The sequence below is a fragment of the Amblyraja radiata genome, chromosome 23, assembly GCF_010909765.2.
Source record: "Amblyraja radiata isolate CabotCenter1 chromosome 23, sAmbRad1.1.pri, whole genome shotgun sequence".
Taxonomy (NCBI): Eukaryota; Metazoa; Chordata; class Chondrichthyes; order Rajiformes; family Rajidae; genus Amblyraja; species Amblyraja radiata.
The window spans coordinates 11,978,801-11,995,990 of record NC_045978.1 but is presented as its reverse complement, the minus strand read 5'-3'; the positions used below and the strand labels follow the sequence as shown (position 1 = coordinate 11,995,990).

The 17,190-nt window shown below is 41.5% G+C and overlaps 1 protein-coding gene across 6 annotated transcripts in view; it reads right to left on the bottom strand.

Annotated features, from left to right (window-relative positions):
• bcas1 (brain enriched myelin associated protein 1) overlaps nucleotides 1-17,190 on the bottom strand; it is a 95,686-nt gene that overhangs the window by 60,496 nt on the left and 18,000 nt on the right. For 4 of the 6 annotated variants that reach the window (XM_033041559.1, XM_033041560.1, XM_033041563.1 and 1 more), the window contains exons 3-5: nucleotides 15,941-16,022; nucleotides 12,242-12,311; nucleotides 1,797-1,856 (exon numbers count right to left, since the gene is read on the bottom strand). In XM_033041559.1, the coding sequence (XP_032897450.1) occupies nucleotides 1,797-1,856; nucleotides 12,242-12,311; nucleotides 15,941-16,012 (202 nt within the window). In that variant the 5' untranslated portion in view covers nucleotides 16,013-16,022. Of the gene's footprint in view, nucleotides 1-1,796; nucleotides 1,857-12,226; nucleotides 12,312-15,940; nucleotides 16,023-17,190 lie in introns of all 6 variants that reach the window. The other 2 variants (XM_033041561.1, XM_033041562.1) reach the window with 2 other exon arrangements.

Sequence of the window (17,190 nt, the reverse complement as noted above, 5' to 3'; positions counted from 1 at the left end):
TCTCTAATCTAAACTAAACTGAACATTGTTCATGATTTCTCATAGAACTAATACCAATTTCTCTGCTAAAGCTATGTAGAACCGTGTATCTTGAAATATTAGTCAAGCATTAGTGGCATGTAAATGTGTCAATTAACTGAAGTGCAAATGATAAGCAACTGCAGCTGACACCATGCGGCTCTGCAGAATGCGTCAAGCAATGTACAATGCACAATGCAAGCTCTATGACTCAGGCCTGCAGAACTTGTGACTTCCCAGCATTTCCCAACTACAATAAACCTCTTGTAAAATAGATGCTGAATACATGATTTAAAATGCATACTTTTACCAAGAAGAGCGCTGCTTGAATTGTAATGCTTGTGTATAACAATAGATGTGAACATAATTAGTTTGAAAGTTTTGTACAGTGAACTAAGCAATTAGTTCTAAGAAAAGAAACAGTATACTTTAATTACAAAGCTACATAAAGGAGTTGGGCATAATTTTATACAGTCGTCATATTGGGATTGATTATAGAAAGTCTGCAAAGATTTAAAAAAAACAATATTGAGTGTGAAATACATTATCATGAAAATGTAAAACTTGCTGATGGAAATAATGCACAAATTATTATTGCTGAGTAGATTATAATATCCTATTTCATAATGCATTGAAAAATCCAAAATATGTATGTTTTAAAAATCAAAAATCATCAAATTGCTAATTTGCAATGCTTAATGATCAGGCGTTTACGTGACTGAACACGTAGCAAATCCTAACAATTGCATAAACCAGCTTGCCACACCCACAGGTTCAATAAGCCATCCTCTGCTTTCTTGTGTTAATACAGTATATTTACTGAACTTAATATTTTGTTCCACCCTAGACATTCTGTGGAAAAATCAATAGGTCATGAAATTATTTAAAAGACTTATCTTGCCAAGCCTCCACATATTTTGGAGCATGCATTTAAGTGAAAGAAAAGTAATTTGCATAGATAGTCACCGGGTAATTAATAACATTGTACAGGTATTTAAAATAATAAACACAATGTTATATAAGATACACCTTGATAATAAGCTATAGGTGAGTTCCAATGAATCATAACTGAAGAATATTTAAATTTAAGGCTGTTCTGTTCTATCATAGCTGGAAACAATATAAAGCTGAAGAGAAAATATTTGCCCAGCATGTTAGTGTGGAATGTGCTCCTATATCAGCTGTTTGTACAGTACGTTAATTGATATGCTAGTCTTCACTGCTAGCAATACAGTAGCACTTGCTCATGTTGAAAATCATTTTTAGAACTGGATCTTCTTGTTTAATTTCAGTGGAACTCAGCAGAGTATGAGGTGTAAAGGAAACAATGCTTATTTTGAACACGTTAGGCTTGTTAATGCAGAGATTTTTTTCTTTCAAATATTATATTTCCATCTACTTGCTCTTCAGAAGCTCCTGTTCATTTTGCTTTATTTCTAGTGCTTATCACTTTGCGGCACCAAACCCATTTCCTGTTTTTTCCCCAACAGTGAATCAAAGGACAGCATATTCTGGATCTTGGAGTTAGTAAAAACATTGGTTTAATAAACTGATTATGGAGGAATAGTAGGCAAGCTCAGAATTTTCACAGGGATGAAACACAACAGGTAAAAATAGACATCCAGAGACACAGAAATATTAAAAAAACAATTTGGGATACAAAGCAGGTAAAATAGTAATGGATTAGACAAAGGAAACAGAATTTAAACTTGGTTTAAGACAATACGGGTGGGACAGTGCTGTTAGGAAGTGGGAGTTTTCACATTTTAAATACATACCTTTGCCATTTCTGGATTTTAAATGCAATTTCCTCATCAGGTAATCAAATCTCCAGATATCTTCAGATGGAAGAAAGGATTAGAAATTGGCAAAAATGATTTAAAAAAAAGAATAAAAAGTACCAAAAGATAAGAAGAAACAGGAAGTAATGAGTTCTCAGTATAGTAATGTGCAATATGCAATGGGTCACTACTCTCCCTTACAACCTCACTTCTTCAGGAAAATGTACCAGACGCTCTTTTTAAAGATGACCAGGGCTACATTGTGTAACTTGGAGACCTCGCTGTGTGGGAAGGAACTGCAGATGCTGTTTAAAACCGAAGATAGACACAAAATGCTGGATTAACTCAGCAGGACGGGCAGCATCTCTGGAGAGGAGGAATGGGTGACGTTTCAGGTCCAGACTCTTCAGTCTGAAGAAGGGTCTCGATCCGAAACGTCACCCATTCCTTCTCTCCAGAGATGCTGTCTGTCCCGCTGAGTTACTCCAGCATTTCGTGTCTATCTTTGGAGAACTACCGGCCTGCACTGTGCACCAACTCAACATGTGTGATTGAAGTGGCAATTGCATTGTCAACACTAAGCACATGAGGAAGCCATTACTGACAGTGCCAGCTGGCTTTTCCTTAACAATGCAACTTGTAATTTAACCCAGAAATATTTACGATCACATTCTACATTGGAAATAAATGTTTTCTTAAACACAGAGTTGAAAAGGAATCAGCGTGACACATCCAAATTTCTAAACCATTATATCAGCCCATTGAAATTTTATGACTAGAATATTATATTCCAATAAAATATAAAAAATTGTAATGTTTAATAATTGATTCCTCTTTTGGGCTGTGTGTAAAGTTGAACAGGTACATCCCAATTATGTACTTGCTGTTCTATTTCTCACTCGGTTAATTGATGCTGCTATCATTTTTTGGTAACATCTATGTCAAATATGTAAAAGTGTATTTGGCCTTCACTGACAACACACATATATCTTACTTCAAGTAACAATCATGATCCTTCAGACAGTTTGAAATATTAGATATTGATATAATGGACCTGGGTGGATGGAATTTCTAGTTCCTGTTAAGTTAGAGAATTATATTAATTACCAGCATCTGCTGCTGCAGCATAGTCACGGAGAGAAAGGGAGCACAGAAACAGGCTCATCGGGCCCTGATTCTAGTCACCTTTACACAACGAACAATTTACACCATGTTTTTTTGGCGTCTTCTTTATTTCAGAAATTGTATGTGTAATTTACGTTGCTGTGTGTTTACCTGAGTCTATGTGCCTGTGATGCTGCTCCAAGCATGATTTTCCCTGTACAATGACCTCACCGTGCTTATGGCAATAAACTCAACTCCGCTTGACTTGGCAGCGGGTATTCACGTTACCGATCTACACGTGGTTGGGATGTAGAAGAAAACTGGAGCACCCGGGGACATTCATTTTAGTTTAGTTTAGTTTAAAGATACAGCACGGAAATAGGACCTTTGGCCCACCGAGTCCACGACGACCAGCGATCCCTGAACATTAACAGCATCTTATACACACTAGGGAAAATTTGCCAACAAACTTGTACATTACTTGGAGGGTGGGAGGAAACCGGAGCTCCTGGAGAAAACGCACTCATATCACAGGGAGAACATAGAAACTCTGTACAGACAGTACCCGTGGTCAGGATCGAACCCGGGTCTCTGAAGCTATAAGGCAGCAACAATACCGCCGCACCACCGTGGAGCACTTGTGCACAGCGAGAACATGCAAGATCCATATATGCGGCACGTGGTCAGGACGATACCTTGGTCTCTATTAGCTGTACCACTGTCAGGGACTTAAGTGAGATCCAGGCAGCTAGACAAGCAATTCAGAGGTGAAGCCAAATAATGCCTTAGAAACTGGAGATTGGTTTTATTGATTATGATTTATTGTTTAAAATTATTTAAAATAACATTTACAGTGCACATTAAATATAACCCCTACTAGGTTGGTGCAGCTCATTGAGCAGCTGCCTCACTGCTCCAATGACTCACGTTTGATCCTGATCTCCAGTCACATCTATGTGGAGTTTGCATGTTTTTTTGTGACAACATAGTCAAGTGTATTTTATTCTCATATGTCCCAGATAGAACAATGAAATTCTTACTGGCAGCATCACAACAGAATATGTCATCATAATAAATAATATAACAACTCAGAGAAAAAAACCCCAATAACAGTGCAATAATAATAATAATAATAATAATAATAATAATAATAATAATAATAATAATAATAATAATAATAATAATAATAATAATAATAATAATATTATTAATAATCTATTGTAGTTCATAGCTTATGACGTTGTAATGTTTAAAAGCCTGATGGCTGTAGGGAAGAAGCTGTTCCTGAACCTGGATGTTACAGTTCTCAGGTTCTTGTACCTTCTTCCCGATGGCAGTGGTGAGATGAGTGTGTGGCCAGGATGGTGTGGGTCTTTGATGATGTTGGCTGCCTTTTTGAGGCAGCAACTGTGAAAGATCCCTTCGATTGTGCGGAGGTCAGAGCCGGTGATGGCCTGCGCTGTGTTTACAACTTTTTGCAGTCTTCTCCGCTCTTGGATGTTCAAGTTGCCGAACCAGGCCACGATGCAACCAGTCAGTATGCTCTCTACTATGCACCAGTAGAAGTCCAAGGAACTGCAGCTGGTGGCTTACAAAAAAGGACATAAAGTACTGGAGTAGCTCAGCCAGCACCTCTGGAGACCATGGATAGGTGACGTTTCGGGACGGGTCGAAGAAGGGTCCCTACCCGAAATGTCGCCTATACACGGTCTTCAGAAGTTACTCCAGTACTTTTTTTCTCCAGATGCTCTGGTGTCCTCCCACATCTCAAAAACATGTTGGTTGGTAGGTTAATCTGTCACTGTGGATTGACCTTGATGTGTAGGTGATTGGTGTAATATGGGGGGGAGAGGGTCGTAAATGGGAAGGTGGGAGGGAATAAAATGGCATTGGTATAACATTAATATAAAATGATGTTTGATGGTTGGCAAGGACATTGTGGGCTGAAGGGCCTATGTGCGTGCTGCATAGTTTAAACTAATAACTAGTTTGATAATTACGCGTTTCCACTGTACATGGTGGAACTCCTGGTGCCATCTCAAATTAATGCCTGTTGATGAATCCCCAGTAGATTCTTTGAAGAGCAAAACAGCTAATCTACAAAACACACTCTCTTAACCCTTGGTATTTCCAATGCTTGCATTCAGAAACATATATCTATATGATATTTAAAGATTCATATCCAAGGTAAAGGCACCAAGTACATTTGTTTTAGTTTCTGACACCATAAGATGAACATTAGAACAGGGGTTCCCAACCTTTTTCGTCCCGTTTATCCCTGGCAACTGTAATAGCACATAACAATGTTATTTCACTTATTTATGAACAACTAATGATGAGCAGATACCGGTTTACCAGAACCAAACACAGTCAGGCAATGAGAAAAAAATATGTACAAATCCAGAATCAACAAATTTACCCCCTGGGTTGGTGAAATTTCCCCCCCTGGGGATAAATTTACCCCAGGTTGGGGACCCTTGCATTAGATCATTCAGTTATTGCCAAAGACACATTAAGTGTTTGTAGGTAAATCTACTCTCCCTTTCAAGTTATTGCTCCAAGAAAGTCGATGTTTCACTCAGTGAAGTCAGGCAGGGTAAATCCTAAGAAATAACTAGTGACTATGCTGACTGGCAATAGCTCTAGTGCAAATATGCATCTCCAGATACTGATTAGCTATGTTTGCTTATAGATCAGTAGTGCAAACAGTGAAGGGTACATAAAGGGTTTACAAGAGTGGATTACCAGGATGCTGGTGTTTAAAGACTGTACTGTGTGCTAATAGGTTGACGCCCAAAGTTCAAGTAATATAGCAGAATTAATTTTGTCCATTGAGATGTACAGTTAGCAGTAATACTAACTATTCAACCACATCTCCAACATGAGTCTTAAAAGGCCTTTGGCAACGTAGGATTCATTAGTTAAAGTGTTTAGATTCTCTATGAAACAAGCACGGACCTGTTTTACAGAGGTACACTGGAGCCATTTATTGGTGAGGAACGAGTACTGCATGTCAGAGATAGATTAAGTTGCTCCATATTGGCTTTCTTAGAATAAACATATACATGCTTGTGGATTTCAGTCGGCCTTTATAAATCAGCACCAATGCAGCATTGTTCTTACACAAGGTCTATATATTTTTTTCAAAAATGACGGTAATAAATTATTTTTATTGTTTCCTTTCAGTTACTTCTAAAACCATCTAACATCTGAAAAATGGCTGTGAACCAAGGAGTAGAAATGAAGAATAGTGCAGTGAGTTTGACAGTCATTATTGTTTGGTGGCATAATCGTGCAAGTTATTTGCAGTGAATGGCTATTTTCAACATCCAACTTGCTACTTTTTGACAGTGAAATGATGGGATCTGGGGGAGCTGGTAAATGTAAGTTTTATAAAATTGTTATTTTAGTTGTTCACATATAAACATACTATCATTACATGTATGTTATATATCAACATGAAATGTAGTACCGTTGCTTGTGCATGAAACACACCACTAAGAGCAACTGATGTAAGCATTACGTGGTTTAGTTTTAGTTTAGTCTGCACCAACCAGCGATCCCCACGCACAACACTATCCTACACACACCAGGGGCAGCTTTTACATTTATACCAAGCCAATTTAGCTAAAAACATGTAGGTCTTTGGAGTGTGGGAGGAAACCGAAGTTCTTGGAGAAAACCCACGCAGGTCACGGGGAGAACGTATGAACTCTGTACAGACAAGCTCCCGTAGCTAGGATCGAACCTGGGTCTCAAGCGCTGTAAGGCTGCAACTCTACCACTGCGCCACCGCACCATGGATCTGTAAATGCAACAGGCTGGTATCTCATGCATCTTTACACTTAAAGCAAGCGTTGTCTGCGAAGGGCGCTCAGCATCGTCAAGGACTGCTCTCACCCCAACCACAGTCTGCTTACCCTCCTACCATCCGGGAGGCGCTATAGGTCTCTCCGTTGCCGGACCAGCAGGTCCAGGAATAACTTCTTCCCTGCGGCTGTTATATTACTCAACACTGTACCTCGATGATTGCCAAAGCACCCCCCCCCCCCCCCCCGGACACTCCTTCCACCAGGAAAAAATAATTGCACTACTATGACTGTATGCAATTAAATATATTTATTTATTGCTCATATTCTATGCCGCTCTTCTAGGGAGATGCTAACTGCATTTCGTTGTCTCTGTACTGTACACTGCACAATGACAATAAAGTTTGAATCTGAATCTGAATCTGAATCTTAAAGCTACTTCTTCCCCCAAATGCTCTGCAAATACGATAGTATGTTGACCCAGCAATTAGCAGTGGCTCCCACAGCTACAGGGACCTCAGTCAATCCTGCCCTGCAGTGCTGTCTGTATAGAGTTTGTAGGTTTTCTCCATGATTGTAATAATAATAATAATAATACATTTTATTTATGGGCGCCTTTCAAGAGTCTCAAGGACACCTTACAAAAATTTAGCAGGTAGAGGAAAAACATGTAAGGGGAATGAAATAAATAGTAGAGACATGACTAGTACACAAAGTAAAGACAGAATACAATTCAAAACACAATATGAGGCAATTAATGCACAGATGAAAAGGGAGGGGGACGTGGGGCTAAGGATAGGCAGAGGTGAAGAGATGGGTCTTGAGGCAGGACTGGAAGATGGCGAGGGACACGGAATTGCGGATCAGTTGGGGGAGGGAGTTCCAGAGCCTGGGAGCTGCCCTGGAGAAGGCTCTGTCCCCAAAGCTGCGGAGGTTGGACTTGTGGATGGGGAGGAGACCGGCTGATGTGGATCTGAGGGACCGTGATGGTTGGTAGGGGGAGAGGAGGTCAGTGAGATATGGGGGGGGCCAGATGGTGGAGGGCTTTGTAGGTGAGGATCAGGATTTTGTAGGTGATCCGGTGGGAGATGGGAAGCCAGTGAAGTTGTTTGAGGACTGGAGTGATGTGATGCCAGGATTTGGTGTGGGTGATGAGTCGGGCGGCTGCTTTCTGGACCAGTTGGAGTCGGTTGATGTAGGTGGAGCTGATGCCAAGGAGAAGTGAGTTGCAATAGTCCAGTCGGGAGGAGATGAAGGCATGGATGAGTCTTTCAGCAGCGGGAGGTGTGAGAGAGGGTCTGAGTTTGGCAATGTTGCGGAGATGAAAGAAGGAGGTTTTAATGACATGGCGGATGTGAGGCTCAAGGGAGAGGGTGGAATTAAAGATCACGCCAAGGTTGCGGGCCTTGGGAGATGGGGAGACAGTGGTGCCGTCGATGGTGAGAGTGGGGTTATTGATTTTGCTGAGTGTGGCTTTGGAGCCTATGAGGAGGAATTCTGTCTTATCGCTGTTGAGTTTGAGGAAGTTATGTTGCATCCAGGTTTTTATAGCTGACAAACAGGAGTTGATATGGGAGAGGGGGGGGGGGGGGTTGTGGGGGGATTTGGTGCCGAGGTAGATCTGGGTGTCATCGGCGTAACAGTGGAAGTCCAGGTTGAAGTGGCGGAGTATCTGACCAAGGGGGAGGATGTAGATGATGAAGAGGAGGGGGCCGAGTACGGAGCCTTGGGGAACACCTTGAGTGACTGTGGCTGTAGCAGAGGTGTGGTTGTGGAGAGAGATGAAGTGGGATCTGTTGGAAAGGTAGGAACGGAGCCAGCTGAGTGCAGAGCCTTCAATGCCGAGGTCTTTGAGTCTGGTGAGCAGGATGTTGTGATTCACTGTATCGAAGGCTGCGCTCAGGTCGAGGAGGATGAGGATGTTGAGAGAACCAGTGTCAGCAGAGGTGAGGAGGTTGTTGAGGACTTTGAGGAGAGCAGTTTCTGTGCTATGGAGGGGGCGAAAGCCAGATTGGAGGGGTTCAAGTAGGTTATATGCAAGGAGGTGGGAATGAAGTTGCGACACAACGATATGCTCCAGGGTTTTTGAAAGAAAGGGGAGGTTTGAGATTGGGCGATAGTTAATGAGAGAGGAGGGATCAAGACCAGGTTTCTTTAAGATTGGTGTGACAGCAGCAGTTTTGAAAGCGGAGGGGACAATTCCTTGGGACAATGAGGAGTTGAAGAGAGTTGAAGTGAGGTAGCGGCAGAGAGCGGGGAGGCAGGACTTCAGCAGGAGAGTGGGGAGAGGGTCGAGGGAGCAGGTAGTGGGTTTGGAAGAGCTGATGAGTTTGGAGATTTCAATAGGGGTGACCAGGTCAAACTGGGAGAGGAAGCAGTGTGGAGGAGGGGTAAGGAGGTCAGTGGAGATGTTGAAAGGAGGGGCCTTGGTAGGTGTTGGAGTAGATGCTGGGGATTTGGGTACATGGGATAAAGATTGATAGATGGTGCTGATTTTATCAGCGAAAAAGTGGAGGAATGAGTTGCAGAGAACCGGAGTAGAGGTAGGGAGAGTGTTTGCTCGAGGCTTGAGGAGGTTGCCCACTGTGGAGAAGAGGGTTCTGTGGTTTAGGCAGGGATCAGTGAATATGGAGGAGAGGTAGGCAGATTTTGCAGCAATGAGGGCATCTTTGTAATCAGTGAGGTGGAGTTTGTAAGCTTCAAGGTGGACTGTGAGAGATGATTTATTTGTGAGTCGTTCAAGTCGGCGACCAGTTTCAGTTTACGAAGTGCAGGTGTGTACCAGGGTGAAGATGTGTTGAAAGTTACGGTTCTTGTTTTGAGGGGGGCCATAGTGTTAAGGGAGGTAGACAAAGTGGAGTTGAGATGGTTTGTGAGATCATCAGGTGAGATGGGGGCTGAGTCTAGGGGGAGAGTGGTGGAGAGGAGGTCAGAGAGATGGAGGGGATCAATGGATTTTAGATTACGGAAGGTGATTTCTCGGAGGAAGCGGGGGCGAGGTGTCGGAGAAGGGATGGTGAACCGTATAAGCTTATGATCAGAGAGGGGGAAGAGGCATGGATGGAGGTCGAGTACCGGTTGATTTGTGGAGCAGACCAGGTCAAGGATGTGACCTTTGTCATGGGTGGGAAAGGTGACGTGCTGAGTGAGAGAGAAGTTGTCAAGTAAAAAGGCGAATTCAGATGCGAGCTTGCAGGTGGAGGAGTCCATGTGAATATTTAAGTCACCAAGTAGCAGCAGACGTGGGGAGAGGGATGAGGCAAGTGTGAGGAGTTCAGTGAAGTCAGATAGGAAGGAGGGGTTTGGTTTAGGTGGCCGGTAAATGAGGATGACTGTCATGGACGAAAGGGTTTTGAAGGCGAGGAATTCAAATGATGCTACTGGGGGGAAGATGAGTTCAGTGATCCGAAAATTCTGGTTGAAAATAACAGCGAGGCCACCTCCATGGTGGGAGGGGCGGGGTTTGGAGATGTAATTAAATCCAGGTGGGGATGCTTGATTGTGTGGGTTTGCTCCACATGCCGGGTTTCTTCCCACATCCCTGGGATTGACCAGAATGCTGCCTGCATTAGAAGGTGTTGGCTACAAGGAGAGATTGGACAAACTTGGATGGTTTTCTCAGGAGCACCGGAAGTTGCGGGGAAACCTGACAGAAGTTTCTAAAACTATGAGAGGCATAGACAGGGTAGGCATTCAGAACATTTTTCCCAGTGTGGAAATGTCATAGACCAGAGGGCATAGCTTCAGGCAAAGTTTAAAGGACTGTGCCGGGCAAGTTATTTTAGACAGAGAGTGGTGGCTGCCTTGAACTCACTGCCAGGCATTGTGGTGGAGGTCGATATGATAGCGGCATTAAAAAAGCTTTTAGACAGGCGTTGGATATGCAGGGAATGGAGAGATGTGGATCATGTGCAGCAGATGAGGCTAGTTGTCACCATGTTGATCATGGACATTGTGGGCTTGAAGAGCCTGCTCCAGTTCTATGGTCTATATTCTATCCTAAATTCCAATAAGATTGGTTTACTAACTATTGGAAATTACTCTTTTCTGTAGATTAACGGCAAAAAGGACTGAAAGAGTCGTATATCTGCTGTAGTTTAAATAGAGAGAAATAAAATGGAGAGAAATAAAATGGTCTACACAAATTACTATCCTAGGAGCTATTATGGATTTGGTGGGTTGGTTGGCTTCCTTCTGTGTCATTATAATATGAAATATCAGCTTTAACTGATATAAGATATCAGCTTTAACAGTCAGGTGGGAAGCACTGAGCCAAAATAGTGCAAAACACATCCTGTATTTTGACTATTACTCGGGAGATATTTCATTTGAAAGACTATATGTTTCACTCTGCCTTGAACAAACTGGGTCAGTGTGTGTGATGTCTCGATGGAGTGGCTTTACCATCCAGCCATTACTGGTCAAGGTTACCCAACCTGGACCACCACTTCCACTCAGTTGTAGCCAAACAGAAAAGGGTTGCAGCATTTAAACCAGATTTGTTTAGTTTAGTTTAGACATACAGCGTGGAAGCAAGTCCTTCGGCCCACTGAGTCCATGCCGACCAGCGATCCCCACACTCTATCCTACACATACCAGGGACAATTTATAATTTTACCAAGCCAATTAACCTACAAACCTGTACATCTTTGGGGTGTGAGAGGAAACCAGAGCACCCAGAAAAACCCCACAAATGTCACGGGCAAAACGTACAAATTCTGTACAGAAAGCACCCGTAGTCAGGATTGAACCCGGGTATCTGGTGCTGTAAGGCAGCAACACTACCGCTGCGCCACCGTGCCTAGGTTTTATACAACTACTTGGTATAATCCACATCCCACTTGACCAGTTAAGTGGCAAGCTACAGTGGGTCTTCCATCAGGTGAATACAATGAGAATGAAAATCCTTAATAAAAAACATTGATTTCTCCACCAGACAGACCCAGCATTAATGCTAAACTCTCCCTTGTAACTCAGGTTCATTTTAGTTTTTTTAATGAGGTCCTTCATGGTAATTCCGGCTGTTAAGATTGAAATGCCATCTGTTGACTGGTGCCATTTAGGCACGGATGTGTCAGTGACTCTCCCATCTTCGTGGAATGGTTCGTGGGATTTAGATGAGGTCTGAGTTATAATCCCTGAGATCTCTTCTCTGCCAGCAGCAAGCAATTTCCAATTTACACCAACGTGCACCTGCTCAATGCTAGATAGATGCTTTGGATCTCCTTCTCAGTTAATCCATGTGTACAAATAGATGAATAATTCCTTTGGTTTGGCACCTGAATGTATTTGCAGGATCATACATATACTTTGGTGCTGCAGGTACTTTAAACTGACTACAGGTTTTAAATCATCTGAAGTGCAAGATGACATTTGTTAAATGTTAAATTACTGATGGCTAGCTTTGTTCCAAGCAATCAGCTACAAAATCCAAAAGCCCAAAACATGGACCAAACAGAAGAGTGCTACAAAAAGCATTGTTCATCTTAACTTATAGATATAACTCTGTCATACCAGTTTCACTCTTACCCTGAACTGAACTTTGCAAGGTATTTTGCTGAGTCGGTCCATTCTGAATAATCTCATGACTAGATCCAGTCTGAGGAAGGAAAATGTGTATAATTACCAAACGATAATACAGCGACTTAATTCATAATTGGTGCGTGACTAACTGAGGCACCAGTAACATTTTTGTATTATGAAATAAATAACTGGACTGTTTAACAGTAGCAAAACCAAGACAATTTGCACATTGTACAGAAATGTATGGTACATACTTCACTACATCAGTGACACAAAAGTCTTTACTAATGTCTGACAAAATTGCATGTAAATTATTCGATTTTCTTCACCAACAAAGAAAATCCCTACAGACCAGTTCTCTATCATGAATACAACATTCACATACACTGATCATTATTTGGTTTAAAGAATAAAACACAAGTATATTGGGAATTATACAATATAATATTTATACCTCTCTAGAAGTCTATGGAACCATTCTGAAAAACTCTTACCCTCCTTGATTCAAAATAATATATTATGTGGTTGCAGATCTCAGTCACATACACTACAGTTTTATGAATATAAAGGACTTAGTGTTAATGTCAATATACCAAGATCAAAACTAAGGTCCTTACTGTGTGAAAACAAGAGCTCAATTTATCTCTATTTCTTTGGCTTTTTGGAACATAGTTCATCTCTATGAGGAAGGCCAAAGGACAAATGGTTACATTGTGATCTATGTTTAATATCAAGTCATAAAACTACTTTGAATGAGTAGCTGCAGATTCACTGCTCTGTCCTAGCTGGACATTTCACTACAGTATATCTTATCCTTTGCAATGTATAAGAAAATGTATAAATTGTGCTTTAAATTATTCTTTTAATTGTTTTTGAATAATATCCTTTTAATAATTCTTAAATGTTCACAAACATTCAAGCCTTTCAAGGACACTGGCAGTTGGTTCAATGCAAAGGCTTTTCTATGACTTTAAACGTTAGACCTGAGAGATACAGCGGGAAAACAGGCCCTTCAGCCCACCGAGTCTGTGCCCACCAGCAATCACCCCGTTCACTAACACTAGGGACAAAAATATTCAAACTTAATGACTGCAATAATCATGTTGGACAGATTACATTTTAAATGCACTGAAGTATTTCAAAATGCAGCTCCTGTTTTAGATAAATGAACAACATGCAAAGAGATAACAGGGAAGTGAACATTTCCTCAGTATCTAAACTATTATTCAACCACCATTGATTACAAGCTTGTGTCAGAAGGAAATGCCATCAGAGTGAGGGAATGCTGACCATAAATCAGCTGCCTGCCGTTTCACACTCATCTTACCTGCTTGTTATAATTCAGGATAAATAAAGAGGGCCACACGGTCAATCCTACCTGTGTAGGAAGGAACTGCAGCTGCTGGTTTAAACCAAAGATAGACACCAAAAGCTGGAATAACTCAGCGGGACAGGCAACATTTCTGGAGAGAAGGAATGGGTGACGTTTCGGGTTGAGACCTGTCGGAAGAAGGGTCTCGACCTGAAACGTGAGTTTGGTTGGGATTCATATCTTTCCTCCACATTTCCAATATAAAGGTACATCCTTTTATTCTGTGGCTGTGCCCTCTGGTTCTAGACTCTCCCAATGCTGGAAACATCCACTCTATTTAAACCTTCCATCATTCGTTCATCCCACACTCGCACTCTCTCCCACTCTCTTCCCCACTCTCTTCCCCATTATTCAATAGACTTCAGTCGATAAGGAACAATTAATATTCACCAGATACAAGGATAAGAAGTTAATAAACAGATACAAGGATAAGACAATAAACTCACTTGAACACTTGAACTTGAAGAAAGGTTTAGCGGGATGTGGGCCAAACACTGGCAGAAGGAACTAGTATGGACGGGGCATGTTGGTCAGCATGGGAAAGTTGTGATGAAGGGCCTGCTTTCATGCTGTATGACTATGACTCTGTCTATAGGCATCACCATTGCCAAATTCACCATCATCAACATGCTGGGGATTATCCACTCCAAGAGATTTAACTAGATCTGCTGCATAAATATTCAGTCTACAAAAGCAGGTGAGTGGTTGGATATTCTGCTGCAAGTAATTAGATTCAAGTACTGATTCACCATTAACCTGGCACCTATTCTAGGTACAAAATGCTGGAGTAACTCAGCGGGACCGGCAGCATCTCTGGAGAGAAGGAATGGGTGACGCTTCGGGTCGAGACCCTTCTTCAGACTTAAAGTCACGGGAAAGGGAAACGAGAGATATGGACGATTATGTAGAGAGATATAGAACAAATGAAAGATAAAATGCAAAATAGTAACAATGATAAAGGAAACAGGTTGGTTGTTTGCTAGGTGAGAACAAAAAGCTGGTGTAACTTGGGTGGGGGAGGGATGGAGTGAGAGGGAAAGCATGGGGTTACTTGAAGTTAATATTCATACCCCTGGGTTGTAAGCTACTCAAGTGAAATATGAGATGCTGTTCCTCCAATTTGCATTTAGCCTCACGCTGACAATGGAGGAGGCCTAGGACGGAAAAGTCAGTGTGGGAATGGGAAGGGGAATTAAAGTGTTTAGCAACCGCGATATCAGGTAGGTCCAGGCAGCCTGAGCAAAGATGTTCAGGAAAATGATCACCCAGCTGATGTATAAGAGTTCACATTTTAGATTCCCAGTTTGCAGAAAAATCAACAAAAACAAATTGTGTGGAAAGGAACTCCAGACGATGGTTTATACCGAAGGTAGACACAAAGTGCTGGAGTAACTCTGAAGAAGGGTCCCAATCCGAAACCTGACCCATCCTTTTTCTCCTGAGATGCTGTCTGACCCGCTGAGTTACTCCAGCAATTTGTGTCTATCTTCAAAAGAAAATTCACTGGGTTTGCGATCCACAGTAAATTTCCAGTTGGAATTGATTTGGTGAACCAAGGATGTAGTTTTGACACTTTCCTGACTGCTGCTATAACTATACAATTCGGCTGTGTTGTATTGTTCGGCATTAATTGGACGAGTACATGTTCAAGTCTACCTGAATCCCATTGACCAAGCATGTCTCCCATATCATAATTGGTGGCTGAGAGCATCTGCCATTGGGTTATGGATTCTAGTTGCCCCACAGATACTCAAGAGCAAATGTTAAACTGATACTCTAATAAGTTCCAGACACAGATAGAGGTGTCATTTTTAAACCAGGACTTCATCTGGTCCATCAAAAGGAGATAAAAGATCATATAGCATTATTTCACAGTGTTGGACTTAGTCCAAACCATATTTCCCTCTCAACCAATGAAAACAATTGTCAACAGGTAATTATCACACTGCTCTCGAAGGGAACTGTATTAAGTTGTGTTCCTTGCTTTGTTCCTTACATCACAATAGTGACTCCATTGGATTAGTATTTTGGCTATAAAAACTTTGGAAGGTCTGTGGTCCTCTTTTTTTTAGACTGCCATTTGAAGTTCACAATAATGATTCAAGGAACTTACTGTAGGATGTGACATGCTTTATCCATGTTGTTCTTTCAATGTAAAACTTCATTAAAACTTCTGTCTGAAGAAGGGTCTCGACCTGAAATGTCACCCGTTCCTTTTCTTCAGTGATGCTACCTGACCCGCCTGAGTTACTCCAGCATTTGTGTCTAACTTCATTAAGATTAAATTAGGAACCCATTGAAAATTAATTGAAGATAATCAAAGACCAGTTTACCTTGTCTTGTTTCAGTGTTGCCGGTTCAGTCTCCGAGTCATTCAAAGGTTCTTGTGATTCTGCATTGCCCATTGTGAGTATACTGTTTGCAAACATAACCAGAATTGGAAATTAATTAATTTCAGCCTGCTATGAAAAAATAGAGGAAATTATAATAATACAAACTAAATTAGAATACACTCATGCGTTACATAGAGAGATGAAACATCAGGAATATTACCTCAGGTATGAAAAATACAGTAGATCAAATCTGTTCTTAAAAGTGTGCCATGTATGAGATGCACTGTTATGCACCAGTAATGCCCTCTCTTAATCAACCTAAACTGAACACTAATTAATAGCAAAATGGATTTGAAACAGCTTTGGTTATAGCTATGATCAAATTGCCTCAGATTTGTCATATTTTTTCTAAATAGGCTGCTGTTCTCGTTCTTCATGAATTTGGCACCTTCTACTTTTCTTTAAAGACACAAATGTCTACCGGGAGAGGCACAGAAAGAGTTAAAACGTATTCTTTCTTGGACAAACCTACAACCACCTCTGGCGAAATCGGTTGATTTAACTCCTTGATAATGTGATGAATCTGTGGAATTCATTGCCTCAGATGGCTGTGGAAGCCAAGATATTGGGAATTTTTAAAGCAGAGATTTATAGGTTTTTGATTAGTAAAAGCATCAAAAGTTATGGGGAGAAGGCAGGAGAATGGAGTAGAGAGGGAGAAATAGATCAGCCATGATTGAATGGTGTGGTAGACTCGATGGGCCGAATGGCCTAATTCTGCTCCTATGTCTTTTGTTTTTTTTATGATCTTATGGGTCCAGGTGTTCCAGTTAACCTCCCTTGTCTGAAAGACATGAGGGTGGAAGGTTATGTAACCACTGTAAACAAGGCCATAGGTGCATGCAAGAATCTGGGTGAGTTGATGGGAATGCGGGGTGAATGAGGGATTAATGCAGGATTAGTGTAAATGGTTAGTGCAAATTTACACTTGGGCTCACTCTCCAAATCCCACCCTCTGATCAGCTCTCTTCCCCTTTCCTATCTGGCATTTCTGTTAAAGCTGTTTGGTACAATTTGTAGTGTAACAAGGTCATCATTTTTAATTATGGTCCCAGTGAAGAGGTTGGAAAGCCAACCACTTAATTCTTTCTTTGAGCGCAGGGGGCTGGGGGGGGGGTGATCGTATAGAGTTGTATATAATCATAAGGGGAATAGATAGGGTGAACACACAGAGTCTTTTACCCATGATA